The 22879-nt window shown below is 56.1% G+C and overlaps 1 protein-coding gene and 2 long non-coding RNA genes across 3 annotated transcripts in view; 1 reads left to right on the forward strand and 2 right to left on the reverse strand.

Annotated features, from left to right (window-relative positions):
• The window catches only part of LOC114012766 (uncharacterized), a 25597-nt gene extending 13110 nt beyond the window's left edge, over positions 1-12487 (reverse strand). Inside the window, exons 1-7 of the long non-coding RNA XR_003555459.2 lie at positions 12246-12487; positions 11874-12090; positions 10448-10952; positions 5059-9575; positions 3227-4922; positions 2959-3119; positions 1772-2398 (exon numbers count right to left, since the gene is read on the reverse strand). This is a non-coding gene — a long non-coding RNA (uncharacterized LOC114012766). The remainder of the gene's footprint in view (positions 1-1771; positions 2399-2958; positions 3120-3226; positions 4923-5058; positions 9576-10447; positions 10953-11873; positions 12091-12245) is intronic.
• BAK1 (BCL2 antagonist/killer 1) lies at positions 911-19829 on the forward strand. Its single transcript, XM_055819608.1, has 6 exons — positions 911-1067; positions 5081-5197; positions 11641-11776; positions 11905-12048; positions 14103-14283; positions 14440-19829. The coding sequence occupies exons 2-6, from the start codon at positions 5113-5115 to the stop codon at positions 14542-14544; spliced, it is 651 nt and encodes a 216-aa protein (XP_055675583.1). The 5' UTR covers positions 911-1067; positions 5081-5112; the 3' UTR covers positions 14545-19829.
• Positions 17124-22879, reverse strand: part of LOC129785746 (uncharacterized) — an 11892-nt gene continuing 6136 nt past the window's right edge. Inside the window, exon 3 of the long non-coding RNA XR_008749943.1 lies at positions 17124-17205. This is a non-coding gene — a long non-coding RNA (uncharacterized LOC129785746). The remainder of the gene's footprint in view (positions 17206-22879) is intronic.

Consider the following 22879-nt stretch of genomic DNA (forward strand, 5'->3'; position numbering starts at 1 on the left):
ATCCACATGCACCCTTTCCCCCAGCCACTGTGATCCGTCCCAACCTCAGTGGATTTCTAATTTCCTAAGCCACTCGGTGTGAACCCCCTCTGCCACCAGCAGCTTTTGCTGGTGGATCTGGTGAATCAACGCAGAAGTTTCCTACTGGAAACCAGGAGTGCTTTAACGATGCCTGACCGAGGGCAACCTGGTGGTGCTGAGGAGCCGCAGCCCTAAAAAAGGGGCAAAACATCACTGGAACCCGGGGAGAAGCCAAAGACTCTGGGGAATCATGCAAGGAGGGTGCTGGGGTGGGGTGTGGTGGGATGCGCTGGGGTGGGATGCGGTGGGATGGGGTGGGAGGGGATGCTGTGGGGTGGGGTGGGAGGGGATGGGATGCGCTGCGTGGGATGGGATGGGATGCGGTGCGATTGGATGGGGTGGGATGGAACACAGTGGGATGCTGTGGGATGTGGTGGGGCGGGGTGCGGTGGGATGGGATGCGGTGGGGTGGGGTGGGAGGGGAGAGGATGGGATGGGGTGGGATGCGATGCAGTGGGATGGGGTGGGATGCGGTGGAATGGGACGCGATTGGATGGAGTGGGATGGGACACAGTGGGATGCTGCGGGATGCCGTGGGGTGGGATGCGCTGGGGTGAGATGGGATGCGCTGGGGCGGGATGCGCCATCCCCACAGCACTAGGTAGCAGCCCCCCCGCGCTGCCCCGCGCCCCGCAGCCAGGCGATGCCCCAGCTCCACCCCGGCCCCCCCAGCCCCCCGCTGCCCCCGGCCCCGCCGCCGCTTTCCCACGCTGGGGCCGGGCAAGGCGCCTCTAGAGGGAGCTGAGCCCTGCCCGGCTGCGCGCCTGCATCTATGGTCTGGGGTTGGGTTTCTTTTTTTTTTTTTTTTTTTTTTTTTTTTTTTCCTCTTCTTCTTTTCCCTCCTCCCCGGCTCTGCTCGCTTCCTTCCCCCGCGCCGCGCTCCGGGGAGGAGGCAGGAAGGGAGGCGGCGGGGATGGAGCAGCCCCCCGCCGGGATGCGTTAGCTCCCCGGGACCCCCCGGCCCGCCTGGTCCCCGCCGGGACGCGGTGAGTACCGGGGGACCCCCCACCCCCAGCCTCCCCCGGGATGGGGTATCTTTATTAACCGGGCCCGGCCGGGCGGTGCCGGGAATCGGGGGATGCACCGGGAGCCCCGGGGGGCTGGGGCTGGCGGGGGGGGGGGGGGAGGGGGGGGGGCAGCAAAGCTGGAGCGGGGGGAGGGGGCAGAGCCGCAGGGCCTCATCCTGCACCGCCCCGGGAGCGAGGGTAAAGTACGCGGTGGTACCTGGCAGAGCAGCACGGCGGTGCGGGCGGTAGCAGGGCCGGGGTGGGGGTCCCGCCGCCCCTCAACAAGCGGGTCGGTGCCCCCCGGAGGAATTGTCGCCTCTTTTCATCATATTTTCTCCAGCTGCCGGGTTTTCCCCCTTGCGAGGCCGCGGCGGTGACAGTCGCACCCAGCATCCCGGTGCCAGCGCCCGGGGTCGGGGGCAGAGGGAGGCCGGGGCTGTCCGAGCCGTGGGTGGGAAGAGCTGTGGCCACGCTGAGGGTGACATCTGGCTCGCCCCGCTCCGGGCTGTGACCTCTGGCGACTGGCATGGCACGGCACATGTGGCTTTGCACCCAGCAGCGGGGACCACCGGGATGGGGGCACGCGGCAGGGGGGGGACACCCCGGCCACGACGTCTGCATCTGCTGGGGCTCGTGGGCCAGCAGGACACTGGTGCCATACTGGGTAAACTGGGCGAACTCACCTGTTTGCTCTTCGAAGCCAGGCTGGGAGGAGCGGGCCTGATTCTGCACTGCCCGTGCAGGGCTGGCAGCAGGGCATGGGGGTCCTGCGGGATCTCCCCCCAGGAGAGGGTTAGCTGACCTGCACGCTGCAGGATGGAATCGCTCCCATGCCCGGGCTCGGGGCCAGACCTACAAAATGCTCGTCCCAGAGGATGCTCCACACATTTCCTGGAACAGGATCTTCATAACATGTCGGGAGGTGACTTCAGAGCCCCAGAGCTGGGCTTATTTCTGGGGATTATGGCTGCTCCTGCAGATCTGCCTCCCTCTCTGGGTCCATCCCACCAGCTTTCCCGCACCCAGGCACTTTCCTTCTGAGAAAAGTTGGGAGAAGTAGTGAGTGTGTCATGAGAGCACACGGGCAATGTGTCAGAGAGCTGTTCTTGAAGAACAGGAGATGAGGGTGAAATGAGAAACAGTTGAGGCAAAGGTCTTTTTTTATTAGGGAAGCCTGAGGGGTTCCAGGAAGGCTGATTCTCTGCATGGCATGTGCTCATTAATAAAGATAAGAATCCTGTGCCACCTCGGAGGTGTTGCTAAATCCACATCCTAGGTGCTGTCTGCAGCTTTTAACCCTTTGTGGCCTCCTACAAGAGCAAAAAGGGTGAAGCTGAATCCTTCAGCAGCTGCTGAGTGTTAACCACCCACCCCCCCAGCAGCCTGCAGCTTCCCCCAAACCCTGGCTGGAGCCCTGTCTCGGATCCTGGAGAGCCCTCGTTTTCTGCAGCCTTGGGCTGTTCTGAAGTGTATGGGCGTGATGCGCATCCTCACACCCTTCCCATCCACCCTCACACCCTTCCCCTTATCTTCCAGCGTGGATTCTCCTAACGGAGAACGGGGCAAAGCAAAGGGGCACCGGGCTGGGAAGCGGGAGGAATGTGGGCAGCAGCACCCTTGGTATGGGATAGGATGGTCCCAGGCACCTGGACCCCCAGCAGGACGGGCAGTGAGCTGTCTTGGGTGTTCACTTAGTTTGCAGGAGTGGGAGTTTGGGGTGCTCCCCGGGGAGCGGGTCAGGAGCCAGCATAGCTGCCAGTCCCAGCTGCGCATGTGTGCAAAAGGGGCTGCGGTGGCCCATGTTGCAGGAGAAGAAAGCGCTGCATGAAACTATATTGAGAAGGAAACTGAAAATGAAAGTGCCTCTTACATGGGCGGCCACAGTCGCAGCCTTCCTCAGGGTTTGCCAGACGGCAAGCGTGAAAAATCACGAGTCAGCTGCTTCTCTCCAGCCTCCTGCGCTCGCAGGCCACCCTTCATGCTGGGCAGTCAGGTCTGCATCAGAAATTCCCTGCTAATCGCAGCGGAGGTCTGGGACAGAGGCAGTGGGGTGATGTCAAACGCAGCCAGATGCACCTACAGACCCAGCTGTAAAGGCTCCAGGGGCAGCTGGACTCTTTGGCCGAATGCATCCTTACCCTCCCCAGCATCCAGGGCAGCCTCGGGTCGCAGCAGCGTGGAATACAGTGGAAATTCGTAGTGCTTTGGTTAGCACGAACGCCAGAGAGCTGCTCTGGGTCCGGGCTGGCTTCCCCTTGAAGGGTGCTGAGGCCCTTCCCTGCGAGGTGGGCTGCAGCTGGAGCCTTGCTGAGCACCCCAGGAGGCGCTGGGGATGGCAGCGGAGGAAGGACGGGAGGGTTTCCTCTGTGGAGGAGGGGACGGGGGCACGTGCATCCGCTCCAAGGACTCCCTGAGCTCTCTCCACCACTTCCCAGAGCAGCGAAGAGCAAGGAGAGGAGCAGCTCTGGAGCCTGGGTCTCTGATCTGGGCAAGTGGGAGCCAGCTCTCCTCCCGGCTTTACTCTCCATCCCAACTGCTGATCCTCATCGTGTTTCCAGCTTTTCCTTGGATGGGGATGTTTAAGGTTGGGGAGGAAAAGGGAAATCCTGTCCTCGGGGGCACAGAGGAAAAAACAGCATCTCCATCTGCGTGTCACCGCGGCCGGGGCTCCCTGACTGCAGCTCTGCAAACACGCAGTGGCTTTCTAAGCCGGGCTGATAAGCTTTGCATTTCCAGACCCCCGTCCCCACCTCGACTGCAAACTGTACTTCACACTTACTTCACAGCACCCTCAATTTAAGTTTTAATTCTGCATAATCTTCAGCGTGAGGTTATATGCTCGGACCGTGTGTTGCCCTTCTCATCCTGACACAGGTGGTTATTTATCCATAACCAGTGCTTTTTTTATTATTATTATTTTTGCCCAGGATACAAGTTACATTTCTGGGTGTCGGTGTGTCTTTAGTAATTTAGACCTGGTGCAAATCACAACCCCCACCAGCTGAGCCCTGTAGAAGCCCCGAGAACATGTACTGGCATGCCAGGCGGGCTGGGAGCTGCCGTGCTCTCTCACTAACCCTGGTGGTAACTGCATCGACTCGCTTCCTTCTCTGCAAAAACTGGGGGTGAGGTCAGTGCAACGAGCAGAGAGATAAAGGAGCTGCGACAGCCCTAAGCCACAGGTCTGGCTTTAGGCCACCTGTGAAGTTCAGGGGCGACAGGAGCCGTGCATTTGGTTCTCATTTCGTTTTCTTGTTCTGGGAGCGGCTCAGAGTAAGAACTGTGCAGAACAGGGGGAATTCTAGCTTCTGGATTTTGGAGAAGAGGGAACTCGTCTCTTGCAGGAGTTTTGGAAATCAAGTTGGAGGTGCTTGCCAAGAGGAATCGGCGCCATCGCTCCGGCTCTGCGCGGGAGCCGCGGTGGGTTTGCTCTTGCCGTGCCAGCAGGTCAGGGTAGCAGCGTTCGGGGCAGCAGCAGAGCCCCACGACTCAGCTCCCAGGCACGTTCTCTGGGTGCTGCCAGGAAGTCACAGAGCCCTCTTGCGCTGTGATTTTTGGCTTTCAGCCCGGCGCAGAGCTGCTGCGAGTGCTGGTGTCTGGGCTAAGAGCCGGTGCAGCCCCGGGCACTTGCTGAGTGGGTTGGTCAGCGAGTTGCTTGCAGGTTCCCGGTGAGGATGCGCAGGTCCTGAGGTCAAGTGCGGAGCTGAGTGACTACCTTTTGTGGCATGTGACCACCTGCAACGTTAGATGAGTCAGGAGAGGAGAAATCCAGCCAAGGGGCTTGGTGTGGATTGGAATTGGGGAGCAGTGCTGCAAAGGGAGCAGCCAGGTCACCTGCAGAGATAAAAGCAGGCAGCATTGCTCCTCCAAGCACTTGGCTCAGCCAAAGGGGCTTCCTAAGGCTGGTGTGGGGGAGCAAGGGGGGAGCAAGGCTCCCGTGACCCTGCTGGCTGCTCATAACCTCGCTCACATATTGTCTCTGGTCGTTCCAGGTAACGCTGATACTCCCCAGCATCTCTCTGCAATGGCTTCAGGGAACGACGGTGACCCACTGGGGGCCCACGGGCGTCGGGAAAGCCACAGGCGCAGGTCGCAAGAGCTCAACTCAGGTAAAAAGGTTGCTGTGATATTCAGGGGAGGAAGCATTTTCAACTCTTTTTCTTTCTTTTTTTTTTTTCTTTTTTTTTTTTTTTCCCCTCCCTGCTCTGTTCCTTGGGAAGGGTGGTTTCTTCATACCTCCAGGGCCCTTGGCAAGACTGGGGTAACAAACCAACTCCATAAAGCTGTGCTGAACTGAACTGGGAGAGCAGCGCGTGCGCAATGCTTTGGGGAGATGCGTGGCGTTGGATTAGCGCGGTGGGCAGCAAGGGGGGGCTTGAAAGGCACGGAGAAAATAAGTGTGCAGGGAGCTGCCGGAGTGGGGTACGCTCGCAGCTCCGTGCAGGCACGCTGAGGTGGGCAGTGGGGTGCCAGAGGGCACGGGGGTTGGGACATGGGGCTGGCTGCGAGATGTCTGGCTGGTGCCTGGTGTCATTTACTTTCCCTTCCCTGAGCAAAAGATGCTCGATGCTTAAAACACAGAGAAAAACGCGCCTGGCCGAGCAGCGCCGGGTGTCGGGCAGTTGCTTTCAGCCTTGCTGCATCAGCTGCTGGATGAGCTGGGGTGTCCGGTGTGCCTTGGCAGAGCAGCAATGCAAAGTTACGGCTTACCAACGTGCAGGAGCAGTTCAGTCCGTTTCTCGTGCGTGCCAAGCCCAGCAGACTGTTACTAATGGGCAAAACTGGGAAAGGGGCTGAAAGGAAGCTGGGAAAATCCTCAGCTCCCGTTTCATCCCCAAATGATAAAATGCCGCTGCACAGGGAGCTGTTGAACACAGGTGACTTCTTAACCTGTTCTGCAGGTGGATTTGTAAATAAGGCTGAGTCACTGCAGTTCTGTCAATAATGCAGATTAGAAGCTATACCTACCTGTTTATGTATTTGAGCTCAGATCCAGCTCAGAGCTGGTTTATTGGCCTGATAATGTTATTTATACTCTCGTATTGCCTGGACTCCTCTCCATCTCGGAGTACCGTTTGTGCTAGATCCTGCGTGAATACACTAGAAGAAAAAAGCACCCTGTCCTTCCCTTACCAAAGTCTACAAGGTATGAAAATAAATAAGAGCAGTTGTTTACGTATGCTGATTTCCTGTTGAGGCCATTGAGATGCTGATGTGAAAACCAGTGAAAGGATCAGGCCCCAAGCTCAAACCACACTGTTGTACAGTCACGCTTCCTGTACACTTGCAAACACTTACTGGCAGTACTGGTATCCCTCCGCTTCCCAAAACTCGGGGGGGGCGGGGGGGGGCAGTCCATCTGGAATTTGGAGGTGGGATCTCTGCATGCCTCTTGGGCAAAAGCCTCATGGACTCCAGTGCAGGCAGAAACGTGCAGCTTCCACCATTACGGGGCGGAAGGCTTTTGTCAACAGGTATTAAGCCTGGCTTTCATTTAGGGCTTGCTTGCTCTGTTTGTTTATCTTTGGATGCAGTAGGGAGTGAAGAGATTTACCTGCTGCACAAGGATCTGCTTGAACATCCTTCTGAGCTCTGGTTCCACCAGCCGTTGCTCAGGGCATGGGCAAGGTGCTGAGCCCTGGTTCCGCCAGCTGTTGCTTAGGGCATGGGCAAGATGCTGAGCCCTGGTTCCGCCAGCTGTTGCTTAGGGCATGGGCAAGATGCTGCTGGTTCTGTCTAGGCTGGGTGCCCAAGTTGCACTTCTGGTGTTTTCAGGGCATTGTAGACAAAGGCAGGAGCTTCATGCTCCTGGCAGTATGTGGTGAAGAGGAGGAGCAAGTGAGCTCATTGATAGTCATGCAAAGGGGAGCAAACATTGCAGAAGGAGGCTGTAGGAGGCCCAGCACCAACGGTGCTGAGCTGAGCTCAGGAAGCGGGGCTCATACTGCAGAAAAGTGACCTTGGTTCTCATCTGTAACGAGGGGGTGGCTGTCGTGCCTGTTCGGACGTGCAGCCAGGGTATGCACACCGCTACAGGAATGGTTTGGATCATTCCATGGAGGCTTAGATCTATGGCACCAGCCATGGACATGTCCTCACACTTGCAGGTAACCACCCAAAGGCAGCTCAGCCCCCTCCACCGCAGAGGGGCTAGCCCACGTGGTGAAAATACCACTTATGTGGGCGTAAGCGCCTGCGTGGACCACGTCAGCCAGAACCCCAAAGCACTCTGTTGAGCAAGGTGATGTATCACTATATCCACTTGTTACTGCTGTGGAAATAGAGGGAGATTTGATGCCAGTCTCTGCAGGGATGCCCGAGGTGCCAGGGTTGCGCATGGGAAGCCCAGCCACCCCGACACCAGTTTGCAGTGTCCGACTGGCAACCGTGCTCTTCCTCGGGTTACTCGGGCTTTCTCACCTGTCTGTGTTTAATACTCACGTAACATGCCTAGAGAGGTGTAAGATTTGCTCCTTGGTTGTTTGTCTCAGCCCTGGACCTGATGTTGCATGTGAAGCAAGTCATGAACTGATGAACAGTTGCTTAGGGATGTTAGTCATGCATCTGTGAGCATCTCCATGCCTTCATTGCCCAGGCCAACTGCAAAATGAACAGGAAAAATGTGAGCTGCCTGTTTAAGCCCGGGTTCTCATACATTCTGTAGAGCATCCAAACCCATTTAAAGATATTTTTGTCTTGTTTGGTGCCCATGCAGTTCCTATCTCCAGCACAGACACAGAGTACTGGACTTCCCATGGAACTGCATCTCCCATCAACATGTGGTTTCCATTCTTAAAAGAAAAAAAAAAAAAAAAAAAAAAAAGTCATCCTTCTGATGGCTGCACTGGGAAATAACTCTGCTGTGGAACTGCCTCGTGACTCCTTTGTTCTGCCCTGCAAAGGATGCCCCCCAAAATCTTTTATGAAAAACGTGATGGGTAGGGGGAGATACACCGCCAAAGCTGAGATGCCCACCAGCCTCGGGCATCCCACTGGGCACTGGGCCCAGCCTCCCTTCCCAGTTCAGTAGCTTTGCAGATATGGGACAGGGCTCAGCTTGGGCGGCAAAGTACCAGAGCAAAACCTTGCTGCAGCCCCCAGCCCCAAGCCTGTAACTCTGGGTGTGTTGGTGGGACACCACGGAAGAGAAGAATTAAACCAGGTTTCTTGAGTCCAGTCCAGAACCTGGATCAGAGAATCTCCCTTATTTGACAGATAAATTTCTCTTAAAACCATTAGCTCTGCCAGGAGGCTGTTGGAGAATATTGCTGCTCTTTGGGGATACAGCAGGATAAGGGGCAGGGCTTTGTGCTGTGCCGATGGTTCTGGGGACGGCAGTTTTCCATTTCCCTGTCTAGAAGCCCTGCTTTTGGGTGCAGGATTGTGCCGGTGTGATGCAGTGCCAGGTGGAGCAGCCTTTGATCCTGGGTGGCATTGCTCTTGGCCAGCAGTACGTTTCACAAGTGGCTGCCTTGCCCGGTGGAAGCTTAACCAAATCCATTAACGCAGATGCTACTCACCCCACACTTGAATTGCAACTACCATGAGGTGGAACTGAGCTTCCCCTGGAGGCAGAAATCTCCAGAGACACGTTCTTGGTTCCTCAGGGCTGTCTTCTCCCTTCAGAGCCTGTTGCTCTTTCCAGGCTGGGTATCTCCCTCTGTGCAACCAGATGCACCTCTGGGTGTAGATACTGCCCATCTCCTGCCCTCGAAAGGGGATGCTGCCAGGTTGCATCTGTCATTACTGCCGTCTTTAGCAGGGCTGTTTAGTTGTAACGAGGTCTGACGGATAACTTTGGTGGGACCTGCCAGTTTTTCCTGTAGTGCAGCTGCTCTCCAGGAGACGGGAACTGTGAGAAATAAAGGATCTTGCCCAGAAAGGCAGATGTTGCATGTCTGAGGCTGGCTGGGCTCTGGTCAGTGCTGTCTGCAGTGCACATCCAGGCGAGAGGCTGTTGGGGTAGGTCTGGTCTGGATGCTGAGAGTGAGCTGGGGACCAAGGACGAAGGGGTCACAGCTCCGTGAAGCCAAAGCAGAGGGGGTCCTCCCTTGCAGTGTGTGTGGGGGGTTCACAGCAGCTCCTGAGCTGCCTGACGCGGCCCCGAGGATCCCACAGGGAGCCCAAAGACCCCAGAGGAGCTCCAAACCAGTCTCCCCCCTCTCCGCTGATGGTACTGGGGGTCCACAAGCCAAATCTTGATCTGGACAGTCTTCCTTTGGGTGGGAGAGACCCAGTGGGTGCTGCAAGGGGGAGAAAAAGACGTGTGTTCTCCTGTCCATGTGTTACTAAAAATAGCACCTGGGGTAATTAAAGCCAGGGATTTTTTTTTGGTACACTTATTTCCTCTTTTCTTCTCACAGCAGCGTGTTTACCCTGCCTCTCACTGAAACTGTGAGTCAGTCGGTTTCGTTTTCAGGCTCTCGCTGGAGCGGTCACTGGCTCCTCCGTAAGGTGGGATTTATTTACCACCAAATAAACCTGTTCCTGCGAAAGAAAAAACGATCCCCTGAAAACACAGCAACCGGGGCTTGTCATTTCCCTTCACCTTTATTTACCCACCCTAAACTCAGTGTAACCTGAGTCTCTGCAGGACAGGTCCTCTCCCTTCCCCACGCCCCATCCAGGGCTGGGTCCATCTCCCCAGAGTCACACATGGGGCACGTAGGTGTGACCAGCCGGAAAAACTCCGTGACGAGCTGTGTGGCATGTTTTGGAGACTTGGATACAGGGATTACAGGGCATTGTTGCCAGGAAAGCTGCGTCCATCAGTCCAGGTCTTCGTATCCCAACCCTGGGACACTGCTGGGGCAGGAGCATCTCTGTATTGGAAATGCAGTTTCCAGCAGCCGGAGAACTGCACGGCCAGTCTGGCGGGTGGATATACTGGGAGGGCAGGACAGGGGTTTAGCTGGGTTGGCTGCAGTGAGCTGCGCTGCTGCTAGACAGCATTGCCGGTGCAGATGTGCTGCTGCGTGTCACCAGCCTTGCAGGAGGATCACCTAAAGGTTCCTCCAAGTGGCTCATTTATCTGGGCTTTGCACCTCGGTGTAGCGTCTGTGAACCTCCACCCTGAATGGTGATGCTGTGGCAAGGGAGTGGGGCTCTGCTCCGTCCATTCCATTTCTATCCCCTCTAAATTTTGCATCTTAGGAAAGAAACTGGGAAGAGCTGTGTTACTGGGACCTTAAGGCCAGCATCCCCCAACCCTGCGGGGTGACTGGGCTGTTGTGCCTCAGACCAGATTGCTTCTCAAGTCACCCGAAACCGAGCTCTAATCAAAGACAACCCGTGACAGAGCGGGGACTTTCCCCGGGAGCAGTGTAGCGTGTGTGATAAGGTATCGGTCACCATGGTACCTGCGGGACCCAGGCGCCTTGCTGGGGGCTCCCTGCTCTGGAAGGGGCAGGTCCTGGCCACCTCCAGACCCTCGCTCTTCCCCGAGCAGCGTGGGCACGGGGGACACGCGTGCGGGTCTGGAGCTTGAGCCGTTTGCAGACAGGCGCGTGCTTGTTGACGCTGGTTGTTTCATTCATTGCGCGGAGCCGGGTGGGTTTCGGCGCGCTGGCGGGGCTGGGTGATGTGGCTGCACGGGTGCATTCCCCCCGCTGAACCCCGAATACCTGGCGTGCCGAGCCCTGCTTGTTTACAAGAGCAGGGGAGGGACGCTGTGGCACCCAAAACCAGCCTCAGCTCGCCCCCACAGCACGACCCCCCCTGCCCACCGCAGCCTCACGCTCGCTGTGCAACGGGCTTATTGCTTCCACGGGTTAGCAGAGCAGGGGGTTGAGGTGTCTGCTGTGGCACGGTGGCAACGGGTGTGCTGGAGCAGGAGCAGGCATTCGGTTCATGCTGATCGCCTGGCTGTGAAAATATATTTTTTCCGTTTTTATTTTCTGCTTTCAAGCCCAGGATGGGGACCCACCTCCCTGGGCTACAGTTTCTGGGTTATTCCTTTCCTTTCTGTTCCTGCCAGCAGCCCACGCAGAGGTTGCAAACCCCACCCTGGCGTCGCTGCTGCTGGGTGTATGTAAGACCAGCGATGCGTGATGGAATCGGCAAGGAATTATACTAAAAATGACCCATTTAACTTGTGCTCACCGCGTCATCGCTGATGCCACCTGAGGGCACGATCGTTGGTGGCGCTGGAAAACAAGGTGGCTTGCAGAGGGTTGGTGGGCAGCACTGGACGGAGCTTTGCCTCCAGTTTGGGTTTGGATCTGAGATGCCTGAACTTGCTTGTGCTGAGCGATGCCCTTATCAAGAGGTAACGAAGAGCTGCCAAGTGCAAGCACTCAAGCATCTGGTTTGTGTTGTGACAGTCCTGTAGCTGTCTCTTGCCAAAAGCGGGTTCAAAAGGTGGGTCTGTGCCCTTAATAACAAAGGCTGGCTTCAAAATTAGTTTTCTGAGAACTAATTGATGTTGGATTCTTTTCGGTTTAGTGCAAACAGCACAAATTTAGGCTGAAAATGAGGGAATGGCCTCTTTCCAGCTTGGGAAAGCGGGGAGATGAACTTCTCCCTTGACTTTTCTTCCTCTTGTCACCCTCAGAAGACCGAGTGGCGGAGGAGACGGAGGAGGTGTTTCGGAGCTATGCCTTCTACCGCTACCAACAGGAGAGGGAGGAGAGAGGGGAGGAGGTGCCCATGGACCCAGAGATTGTGGAGATCCAGCAGGAGCTGGGCAGGTAACACTGTTACCAACCGCATGCACATCCCTCAACCCCATCCCGAGCCAGGCTGCAGTACAGACACCCCTCAGTCCTGCTTACTGGCCTTGCTGACCTGTCCATAACATCATCTTCCCCCTGGGCAGCACCGGGAGCCTGGTGGGAAGGCGCCTGGCCATCATCGGTGATGACATCAACGAGCGGTACGACGCGGAGTTTCGCTACATGCTGAAATCCTTGCAGCCCACCAAGGAGAACGCCTACGAGTACTTCACCAGAATAGCCTCCAGGTAAGGCCACCGGCTCCCTCGGCGTGGGCTGGGCACCTTCTCCTGCAGAAACCCAGGGAAGGGAAGATCTGACGGGATGCAATGCAGTCGGTTCAACCCTTGCCCCCACCCCGGAGCAGCTGCCTCCCCGGCTGTGCCCCAGCACACAGACCCCGTCCCTTCAAAAGTTTCACCCACCACCCCCGGGCTGAGCTCACCATCACCGTGATGGGTCCTGTGTTTTCTGCCTGTCTGCTCTTCCTCCTGCACGCTGTTCGGGTGGTCTTCACCTGACAGTCATCTCACAGTCCTTGCGCACGCTGGCCAGGCTCAGAAGGTTTGGGGGGCATGCCTGGGAAGTGTGGCCCATGCATCAGTAGCCAAAAAACCACCCCAGCTCCCCGTTAGGGCTATAAGCAGCCCTGGACCAAGGCAGATGTGCTGCTGGTCCCACTGGGGCTTGCTGGCTAGCTGGCAAGTCCCGATGGCTCGGGCTTTCAGAGGCACAAAGCAAAGCTGCAGGCTGTGGGGACGGGCAGGTACCCGCTGCCCTTGGCACATGGTCCACGCGGAACGGGATCAGGCTAAGGATGGGGGATGCTCCACAGGCTTGCAGAGCCTGCGGGTGATGCACACCCAGCTCGCCCACCCAAAGCACAGCGACAGGGTGAAGACCGAAGGGCGAGCACCTGGATAACGTACTGCCCTGCTTGCCTGAGGCACAGGCGGGGATTGAGGTGGCCGTCCAGGGGTTCAGTCCTCCCTCCGCTCTGTCTGTAGGGAACCCAAGGCACTATGCACCTAAAACGGTTTGCCCAGGGGCATGCAGAAGACCTCTGGCACAACCAGAGGAGAAGCCGGGGTCTCTGGGCTCCCAGGCTCCCACCGCTCCTCCGAGCGCGCCTGGCTCCGCTGCGGCCCCATCCCTGCGCACCCTCCGCTCGGTGTTCGCTGTCTAACTGCCTCTCTTCTGTCCTTTTCCTGCTCCCCTGTCCTTGGGAAGCCACGCTGCGCTGTTTTCACCGCTTTGCCAGCCTGAGGCGGTAAACGCACCGCAAACAGGTAAATTAACCTCTGTCCCTCTCTTTGTGCTGCCTGTTTCTCTCTTGTTCCCTCTAACGTCCCTCTGCGACCTGCTCGGTGGCAGCTCCACACCAAGGCTCCGCCGAGAAGACCATTCCCTTCGGCTGTGCAGACAGGGACCAGCAGGACAGGGCACCAGGTCAAAACACAGGGCCTGAGTCTACTCTTTTTTAATTTTCTTTTCCTTCTTGCTTGCTGTGCTGGGAACCAGGAAAAATATCTTCAAAAGCCGGTATAGATCAATCGGTGCCAAAGCTGCCCACAGCGATACAGTTTGTGCATCTGAAACGTAAATCGGGAGCAGTAGGCGTCGAGTAGGTGCATTTCAGAGCCCCCCCAGCCCTTGGGAACATCAGTCTAAGGAAAAGCCAAGATTTGGGGCTCGGAGGGGTTTGTCTATGCGGGAAAATTCTGTTCTAACATGTTTCGTCCTTAGATATCCTTAAACTTCCTGACCTGCGGGTATGACCAGAGAAGCAAGGGATGGTTTGGGAGAGGTGGGTGGTTGTTCCTGCTGCTGGCTGCTTGTGTAGCACCAGTTCCAGCGCACCTCGTTTGGTGCCCTTGCCCATGCAAACACAGGACCTGCGGGCAGCTGACGATCCCTGCATTTGGATGGAGACCTGTGGGAAAGGCAGGAATGCTGGCAGGTCAGCAACAGGCATCGCAAAGCCTCCCCTCCAGCAGTTCAGAGGCTGTAGGCAGGATTTGGAAGCTCCTTTTCCCTAGGACATCCCTGGCTGAGGCAAACGGTGGTTGCGACTGAGGCCACGTTTGTTCTGCTCTGAAAGCCCGTCCTGGTGATGGGGAGCCACGTGTCATCTAGGCACAAAAATCACTGCGCTGTCTGTGCCGCTGGGATGCGCCTGGATGACTAGTGCAGCATCCCCAGCCCTGCTCAGGAACCCGCAGCCTGGGCAACACAGGGATGCGGGGAATGGGGAGGTCTGAGGCAGGGCGGTCGTTCAGTGAGTCAATCGGCTTCGTTGCAGCTTGTTTGAGAGCGGCATTAACTGGGGCCGGGTGATCGCGCTGCTGGGTTTCGGCTACCGCATGGCCATCCATGTCTACCAGCAAGGCATAACGGGTTTCCTCCGCCGGATCGCCCGCTACGTGGTGGAGTTCATGCTCCGGAACCGCATCGCCCAGTGGATCGCCCAGCAGGGAGGATGGGTGAGCCAGCGGGAGTGTGGGGCTGTCCCGGGGGGTCCGGGGCTGAGGGGGGGCTGTGGCACTGCGGAGGTCGGTGGGGTTACCCGGGTGCAGGCAGAGCAGCGACCTGGCCCAGGCAGATCTAACACGCTGTGGTTATTCTCCGTTTCCCATTAGGTGGCTGCACTCGAGCTGGACAATGTTTACATGAAGTACATGCTGGTGGTGGTGGCCCTGGTCATGGTGGGGCATTTAGTGGTACGACGCTTCTTCAGGCCCTAACTAAGGTGGGGGCAGAGGCTGGGGGGGGTCCGGCCAAGCTCGCTCTCACATCTCTGCTCTGCATTGACGTCTCCTGAGAGAAGGGGGATTCAAGGAACCTCTGAGAGAGAGAGCGGCTTGGACCTGCGACCCTCCCACCGCAAAGCCCAGGGTCTCTGCCATCTACACTGACACCACCGGGAGCTATGGAGAGAAGCGGGGGGGGGGAGGGGGAAGGTTCAACTTTGTTGTCTGTTTTATGCCTTGCTGGCTGCCGAGGACAGAGCATCGCTGTGACTCCTGGCATGCAGGAGCAAGGCAGAACGGGCTCCTCTGGAGTCAAGACTCTGGGGGAACAAGGACATTGTGGTAACATACGCCTGTGTGTGCGTGTGCAAGCGCGTGGGGCTTGTCCGTTCCTCGGGGCTGGTGCACAGCTCCCACGTGCCGACAGCTCCAGCCCAGCCCATGCCTGCATTTGGAGAGGGATTGCAGCCTTGGTTGCTGCAATCGTTGTCTGTACGTCACTGGAGGGGCAAGCCAGCATTAATTAGCCCGTGTGGGGCTTGCTTTCACCTTCCCTCTCTTCCTGAGCCCAAGTACGTGAGCCCTCTCTTTCCTTTTAACAAGCATCCCTTCCCCTTTTTAAAGAAACACGCCAACTACCTGTCCTCTGACAATCGATGGGCCCCCTGGCAGCGCTGGTTTGCCCTGCCACAGCCCAAGCCTGGAGACCTGCAGCTCTCCCGTGGCTGATGCAGGTGCTGGGCTGCAGCCTCCCAGCCCCGCCCCCCCCCCCCAAGAGACCTAGGAAGCACCAGCAGGTTGCCAAACACTAAAAAGTTTTGGGGTGACTAACGGTGGGTGTAGGCAGCCTGCCTGCCCTCCCTCCGGTTCTGCTGGGGGCTTCCATTCAGTAGACCTGGATGCTGGCAAGCGAGCAGCCCAGTTGTGACCAGTTGGTCTCCCTTGCTCTTAGGGGGAGGCACTGGAGTCGCATCCCATCCCTGCATCAGCTCTTTGTCCTCTGAGCTCAGCTGGGCAGGATGGTGCAGGCATGCCCTGGCTGAGCTCAGGGGTGCAGTGTTTGACCGCTGCCGGGACAGCAGGACCCAGCCTCTTCTGGGCACAGTGTCTTTGGGACGTGACTTGACCTTGTTCCGTTCACAATTAACGCTTGAGCATGATTTTGGGGGGAGGGAGGGAAGCAGGCTCCACTCTCCCATCTTTCTGGCTTTTGCAAAATAGGGAGAGCATCTCGGCGTGGACCGCACAGTTTAGCTCCGTTCTTCTTAACTCCAGGTGACTCTGTAAGGCTTGAAACTGTGACTGGCCCTGTCTGAGCCAAACTTGCCCTATTCCAGCATCACCCGGCTCCTAGAGCAGGTCAGCCAGCTGGGGGAGGGGACCAGAGGGACCTCGGGGATAAGAAATGAGCGGTGGTTCCATGTCTGGGCTCCTCTCCTAATGCAGACAGCCCTCCTGGGCTGGAGACCAGCACCATGGGAGTCGCAGCTCCGTAGCCCTGAGCCCTCCGGAGCCTTCCCACCGTGGCTGGAGCAGAGAACTTGCCGGCATCGCTATCGCAGGACGGGCTGAGCCACCGCGACAGACGGTGCTCCCGCTCCTCTATGGCACGGGGGTGGCCAAAGGGGGACAGAGCCACCCTGCCTGGTGTCACCCTGAGAGCCCGGGGGGAGGGTCAGAGAGATCTCCAGGGCAGCCCCTCCGCCCCCTGTAACAGAGGCATTCCTGACAGACAGCTGTCTAACCTGTTTTTAAAACCCTCCAGTATTGCCTCCCCGTATCGCTCGTTCCTACCTTGATCTTTACCTTCAGATGGATTTTTTTTTTTCTTCTCCTCAATGCCCGTCCCTTGCTGCAGTTTAGGGTTGTTCCTGCACGTCCTGTGCGAGGCACAGGGACAGGACACCTTGCATCCTTGCATCCTTGCATCCTTTCTCCTCGCAGCTGCAGAGGCTTAGCAGGACCAGCCATAATTTAGTAACACTTAACGTCCCTCCTGTTCCTGCTGCTTTTAACGTAAGAATAGCAAACTTTTCAGCCTGTTCCCATATCGTGGTCTCTCTGTGCTTAGCATTTTGACCCTGCCTGTTTCTGCAGCATCCCTTTCCCTGGTGGAGTGCCCTGGCCTGTGCTTAATAGAAAGGCATTAAAATATTTGCTGTAATATTCCTCTTCTATATAGCTCTGGTTTGGTTGCTTTATTTGTTGTAGCTGTTCTGAGCAGCACAAACCTCCCGTGGATTGTCTGTGCTCAGGTTTTGCGGCTGTGCTGACTCTCTCGGAGCAGCTGAACGCCTGCCTAGCTCATTTGTCCCCTTGCAAATGTATTTCTTGGCATTTATCCACACACAACTTCATTGACCATCACCTGTTTACCCATCTTGAGCAGATCTTGAGATTCCCTCAAGATCTCAAGACTCTTCTCTGGTGTGAGCACCAGTTTAGCCACCTTAGCATCATCTGCAGTGGCCCATCCCCACTCCTTACCTTCTTTTCTGGGTGAAAACACCACCAGATGGAGCCTTTTTGCCACGATGAAAATGAACTGTTAATTGTTCTTCTTTTCTTTTAATCAGCCACATTATTGGCACCTCACCGTCCTCTAAGCTGGTTCTCTGGTTTGGCTGTGTCTCCAGCAGGACTTTTTCAGAGGACCTTGGAAAGAAAACAATAGATCAGCTTTTATCCACTACTTTACCGACAGACTCCAAGAACTCTAACAGATTGGAGAGAACTTTTGCTTGTACAAAAAGCCATGCTGTTTGTAATTTATTCTCATCTTCCAGATAAAGCGTTTCACCTTGCAATCCAAATCCAGCCGTAAGGCCAGCAGACTTTAAAGAACATTTTTCAGCTTTAGGGTAGATGCTCAAGCCTTAGCAAAGTCTGTGATACCAGGACAGAGAAGAGAACTTTTAAAAATAGGTGCTGTAGCAAAGGAAAGTTTCCATTTTATCCGTTTTCTCAGGGGATTTGCAGGGAGGATCATCTCAGGATATCAGTATATTGTCTCCCCCTGCTCTCACCTCTCCCAGCCTTCCTGATGATGGTGACCAAGTGGAAAAAGGCTTGAACTGGGACTGTGAATGGGTGACTGGTCTGTAGTACTGTGTCCTGTCACTGGATGGCAACAGCACTGCGGGCACAGCCACCGGGGTGCTGGCTCCGAGGGCAGAGAGGGGCTGAGCTCCCACCCAAGGGGACACAAATCCCCTTCCCCATCCCCCTCTTTGGCCGGGTGACCTCGCTATCCATCCATCAGCTGTGGTCCGCGCACCCGGAGTGATGGGTGCGCACCGTGCCTGCCCTATAGCAAAGGCAGGCATCACTGGTTTGTACTGGAGTGCTGTCGGGGAGTGCTTTAGAGCAGCAAGAAGAGGCAGACCCAAGAGGAGAAGGCTTGGCCCTCCCCAGAAGCTGGTGCTCTCGGCAGGGTCGGTGGGCCCTCGGGGGAGCCGCAGCCGGTATCTACCTCGAAGCCCCACTTGGCAGAGCTTGGGCAGGGGGCGGACAGGGTACCACGGGCTACCCTGGCCGTGTGCATAAGGCTGTTGCTCTGGGACTGGCAGTGCCAGAAGCCATTTCTACAAAAAAAAAAAAAGAAAAAAAAGTACGTTTTTGCTATAGAAGCAAGAGCTCTGAATAAAACTACAATCTTAGAATCAGCCCAGGCTTCCCTTACGGGGCTGAATCAGCCACTTGACTCTGCAGGGATAAAGCCCTGCGTGACTACAATATTTTTAACCAGTGTAAATGTCATTTAACCCCCATCCCAGTCACATATTGTGCCTCGTATGAAAGCAAGCCCTTGTGATGCACTGGATAGCAGGCTCTCCCTGCTGCCACCTTCCTCACTACCGTGATGCTACTCGGGCACCATGTGCCAGGGGCTTTAGCTTCTTCCCCTGGCGAGCAAGGGAAACAGGTGGGAAGCCCTCAACTGGAAATTGAAGGTGGAAGATGAGGAGAAGTTTCCGCTATGGCTGTTCCCATGGAGAGGATTGTTCACGGAATCATTTGGGTTAGAAGGGAAGTCTCACCCCCACTCAAAGCAAGGCTACCTAAATCACTGCAGGGTTTGGTGGGTGGCTGCTGGGCAAGCTGGTTGTTTTCCCAGTATCAGAGACCCAAGCTGGGGCTGCAACTGGGAAAGGACTGGCTCTCCGATGCCTACAGCTTAGCACACCCACGGGTACCAGTGCCTGCCTGGTCCGCTCCTAGAGTGGAAAGGAAGAGGGACCAAAGAAAAATTTCTGCCATTTCCTTTCTCCACCCAGCCCCGCGATGGCTTCAGCATCACGGTGCCCAGAGAAGGCTGAGGTACACCCCAGAAGCAGCAAAGTGGGGTGCAGGCTGTCCAGTCCGCAGGGCTGGAGGAACCGTGCATGGATACACGGCAGGGCAGGCGGTCACAGCCTCTGGGGGGGCACCGTGGTTCCTCCCCCGGCGTGGCAAGGGGTGCGGGAAGGGACAGGTACATTTGGTGAGGATCTCGTGGTGCAAGAGGCTGCCCCAGGAGAGGTGCTAAGGGAGCACAGCGCAGGGAATTGTCCAGACAGAAAACTTGGTTCAAGCAGAAGCATCTGTGTTCGGGAGGGTCGGCAGGAGAAATTAATCCGGGAGGTTATAACGGGTGCGTTGAAAAGGGGTGAGAGCCTGAAGGAAAATCTCCTTTACTGAGCCTGTTCCTTCTGGATGGAGGAACCTGCCCGAGTTATTGCGCTGTCAGAACCACCTCTCCCTGGGACCCAGCCCCGAGCCATCCCAGCTGAACGTCGGGTGCTGGGGGGTGGCAGGGGCCAGCGCTGCCCCAGAGGAACTGGTCCCTTCACAGTCTGGACTGGTAGCAGCCTGCTCTGTGCGATGGGTTTTACACATATACTTGAAACCACACTAGAAATTCTGGTTCTTCCTTGCCTTTTTCACAGTATCGAAAAGTATGTATTTCACACAGCTCCTTCCCCAGCTCCTCTCTCCACCCCTCCAGGAAGCCCCAGGTCTCTCCCAGCACTGCAGGAAGGGGACGGGGTATATGATGAAGCAATAAAGATGCTTTGCACTGACTCTGGAGGAGGGGGAGATGACTGGTAAAGACCTTTTCTTTCCAGGGGGTGGGGAGGAGAGGAAGACCGCAGGCTGTCCCCGCAGCAGCAGGGAGATGGGGAACAAGCTCTGCCTGCAGACCAGCCTTTCCCCAGGGCAGGTCATTTGAAATGGCAGGCAGAGGGGCTGTGTGAAACACTGCGGGTTGCTTTTACCTGAAAAAAAAAAAATAAAAACAAACCCAAACGACATTTCTTTCACAAATATTCTGTTTTTAAATGATATAATATATATATATTATATGTGAAAATAAAAATGGTACATGCAGTGCAAACTTTTCCTGGCTGTGCTGAGGGTTTTCTTCCAGAAGCCGTGCTCCGTGGGATGCTCTGGGTGGCTCTTGGGTGCATTATAGATCCCCCTGCACAAATTTGTACAAGGTATTTAATCTCAGTTGCCCCATTAGTTTAAGGATACCGGCCCTTCTTACACTTTTTGTAGTTGGAGACCTAGACAGGGAGAGAAACCTGCCGCTGGAGCTTGCTTTGCCATCCCTGAGAAACAGATGTAGATAATGTAGAGAACCCAGTAGATGCTGCAGGGGTGAGAGGTGCAGGTTACACTGTAGTAACCTGCTCTCTGAGCAGCTGCTGGACCCACCTAGGAGTTAAGGATCTACTCTCCGCTGTGTCCACACCTGCCCAGCAGGAAACAATAAGGATAGGAAATGGCAAAGGGAAAAATCCTTTACGGAGGAGTATGGCAGGGTTGTCATCTGCCATAAAACACTGCGCCAAGGGAAAGGGACACGCGTGTTCTTACCAGAAAAGCCCAAGAGGTAGAAGATGGGGAGGTGCTGCCGCTGCCCTGGGTGGGGATGGAGCCATGCCTCCTGCTAACAGCTCCAGCTGAGCGCATGGAGAACTCACGCTGCTAACTGGGACCGGGGCTGGCACGAAGCTGGGAAGCTGGTGCTTCTGCACCAGTCACTGCCCTGGGCTGCCTTCCGCAACCACCAGCCCAGGTCCAAGGCCACTTCCAGCTGCTCTCTTCCCACATCCCAGGATCGGGCACGAGCTCATACCAAGCTGCCCTCCCTCCCTTCCTTGCACTGCTCTCCTTCACTCTGCTCCAAACCTTGCTGCTTGCCTGACTTCTCAGCCCTTTGCAGGACCAGTCTGGGTGCCGGTATCCACCAACCATTCCTACCAGCACTGCAGAGCTCCATCAGGGAGTTGTAATTAGGGGAACAGGAGGCTTTAACACCACTGGGTAGTGTCTGGCAGCTGGGACCATGTGTCTTCTTAATGAGCACGCTCCTCACTAATAAGCACAGACACACACTCCCTGTGCTAACAGCCCCCCCCCCCCCCCCCCCCCCCCCGCCCACCTGCAGCCACTTCTGCTGATGCCTTCCCACCTTCTGTCACTATTTTGGGGCTGGGATGAACCCCCCAGTGGAGCCCCAGCCTCTTGGTCACTGTGGTGGGGGCAACGAGCCCAGGGCAGCCCCGGTGACCAGTCAGGGGAGATGCTGTCTCCATCAGTCCTTGCTGATGAACACGGAGCATCCTTCCAGTTTCCCTGTCCCCCCTCAATAAGGATCTGTTCTGGTGGGGAGAAGGAGCAGAGTGGGCGGTGGCAGGACGGATGGGACCCGCAGGACGCTGCGGTGTACCAGGGGTGGCTCTGCCTTGTCAGCATGCAGAGCAGCGCAGCTGTCAGCGTTCAGCCAGCTTAGCGATGAATCCAAGTGACTCCACAGCTCCCGGCCGCTGCTCTGTCCCATCCCACGTCATTGCAAATGAGTCTGTCTATCCAAGGGAGCAATGACAGCTTCGTGCCATTGCCCTTCATGCTCCCTCGGCGCCTGGGTTTGCAATTTCTACCTCTGAATGCCAAGGGAGGAGATTCAGAGAGCAGGATGCCTGCTGGGGTGGCCTGGGACCAGCAGGTGCCCAAGGGCCTGAACTCAGGCCATGCCCGTTTTCTGCGGAATTAATCCTGGGGAATGTGTATGGGAGTGTTGGGAGAAGGAGAGGAGCTGAAGGCTCTGGTTATAAATTGCTGTAGAAGCAGCAGGGGCTCAGGCTTTCCACGCAATCAGCCAGCAGCAGATTAAGCATCGGAATCTGAATAAATATTTACCGGCTCGTTCCTGGTCTCTATAAATAGCTGTACACCACAGTTGCCAGTTGGTACTTTGGGACCATCGCAGTGAGATTGGAGCAAGATGAGAGTATTCCCAGTCACGCAATCTTGCACGTACCCGGCTGACCCGATGCTCTGCACACAAAAACACTGCCAAAGCTCCGGCCCTTGCTGTCCCTGCCTCTCCGTGCAAGTAAAGGTTAAACTTTAACAGAAGATAAACGGCCCTAATTAAAGAGCCAGCTGCTCCTGTAATCCACTTTGTGTCCTGCCCCAAAACCAGATCAAGCTCCTAATTAAATTACCAAAAAAAAAAATAATATTAAGGCCACAATATTATTGAAGTATTTGCCTTTGGCCATTCAAATAGAATTGACCCTAAACCAGAATCCAAGATCTGGGAGCGATCTAGATCTAGATCTGGTACTTGAGACAAGTGACCTTATGTCTCAAACTGGGTCAAACTCTGACCCACCCTGAGTCCTGCAGAAATAAAAGTTTTTCTAGTTAACTTCCAGGATATGAAATGAGAGTGGGCAGGAGCTGGGAAATCATGCTTGTTTTTATTATCTTCGTATTTGAAACAAAAATCCTTGACTCCCAGGCAGGTTTCCTTCATTTGGCATGTGTTTGAGGATTCTCAGCCCCTGGCTACGATTCAGCACGCTGTCATTGCCGTGTCAGGGACACGCTCGCTCTCGGGGGCTTGGTCACATCCATTCATCTCACGCATCATTTCTGCCACTGCTATCTGGGATTCCACATGGGACCTGGCTGCATCGCCACAAACGAAGTGAAGGAAACAGGCTTTGATCTCCCAGCTGAAAGGGGAACGCGTGCAGCCGTGAAACCCCTTGATTGACGTGAACCGACACTGGCACCTCCGACAGCGCGAGCGCCTTTGGGGCTCGCAGCAAACAGGTCGCTAAGCCAGCGGGTTTTTCCATCCTGAGAACTGGCAGCCAGAGATGCAGCCTTCTCCAATTTATTCCTTATTCCCAGATCTCCCTGACATTCCCTGAACAATCTCCATGCATCATGGTGGTCTGGGCAAATTCAGTCCTGGAGGTCCATCTATCAGTGAGCAAGCGGAGCAAGATGAGCTTGTTCCAGCAGACACGACCGCCCTGACACA

This window comes from Falco peregrinus, chromosome 16 (genome assembly GCF_023634155.1).
Source record: "Falco peregrinus isolate bFalPer1 chromosome 16, bFalPer1.pri, whole genome shotgun sequence".
In the NCBI taxonomy this organism is placed as follows: domain Eukaryota; kingdom Metazoa; phylum Chordata; class Aves; order Falconiformes; family Falconidae; genus Falco; species Falco peregrinus.

Coding starts and splice junctions, on each gene's coding strand:
- BAK1 (XM_055819608.1), top strand. CDS start 5,113: ATGGCTTCAGGGAACGACGGTGACCCACTGGGGGCCCACGGGCGTCGG. Junction 11,777..11,904: donor ATCCAGCAGGAGCTGGGCAG/GTAACACTGTTA, acceptor CCCCCTGGGCAG/CACCGGGAGCCTGGTGGGAA. Junction 12,049..14,102: donor TTCACCAGAATAGCCTCCAG/GTAAGGCCACCG, acceptor GCTTCGTTGCAG/CTTGTTTGAGAGCGGCATTA.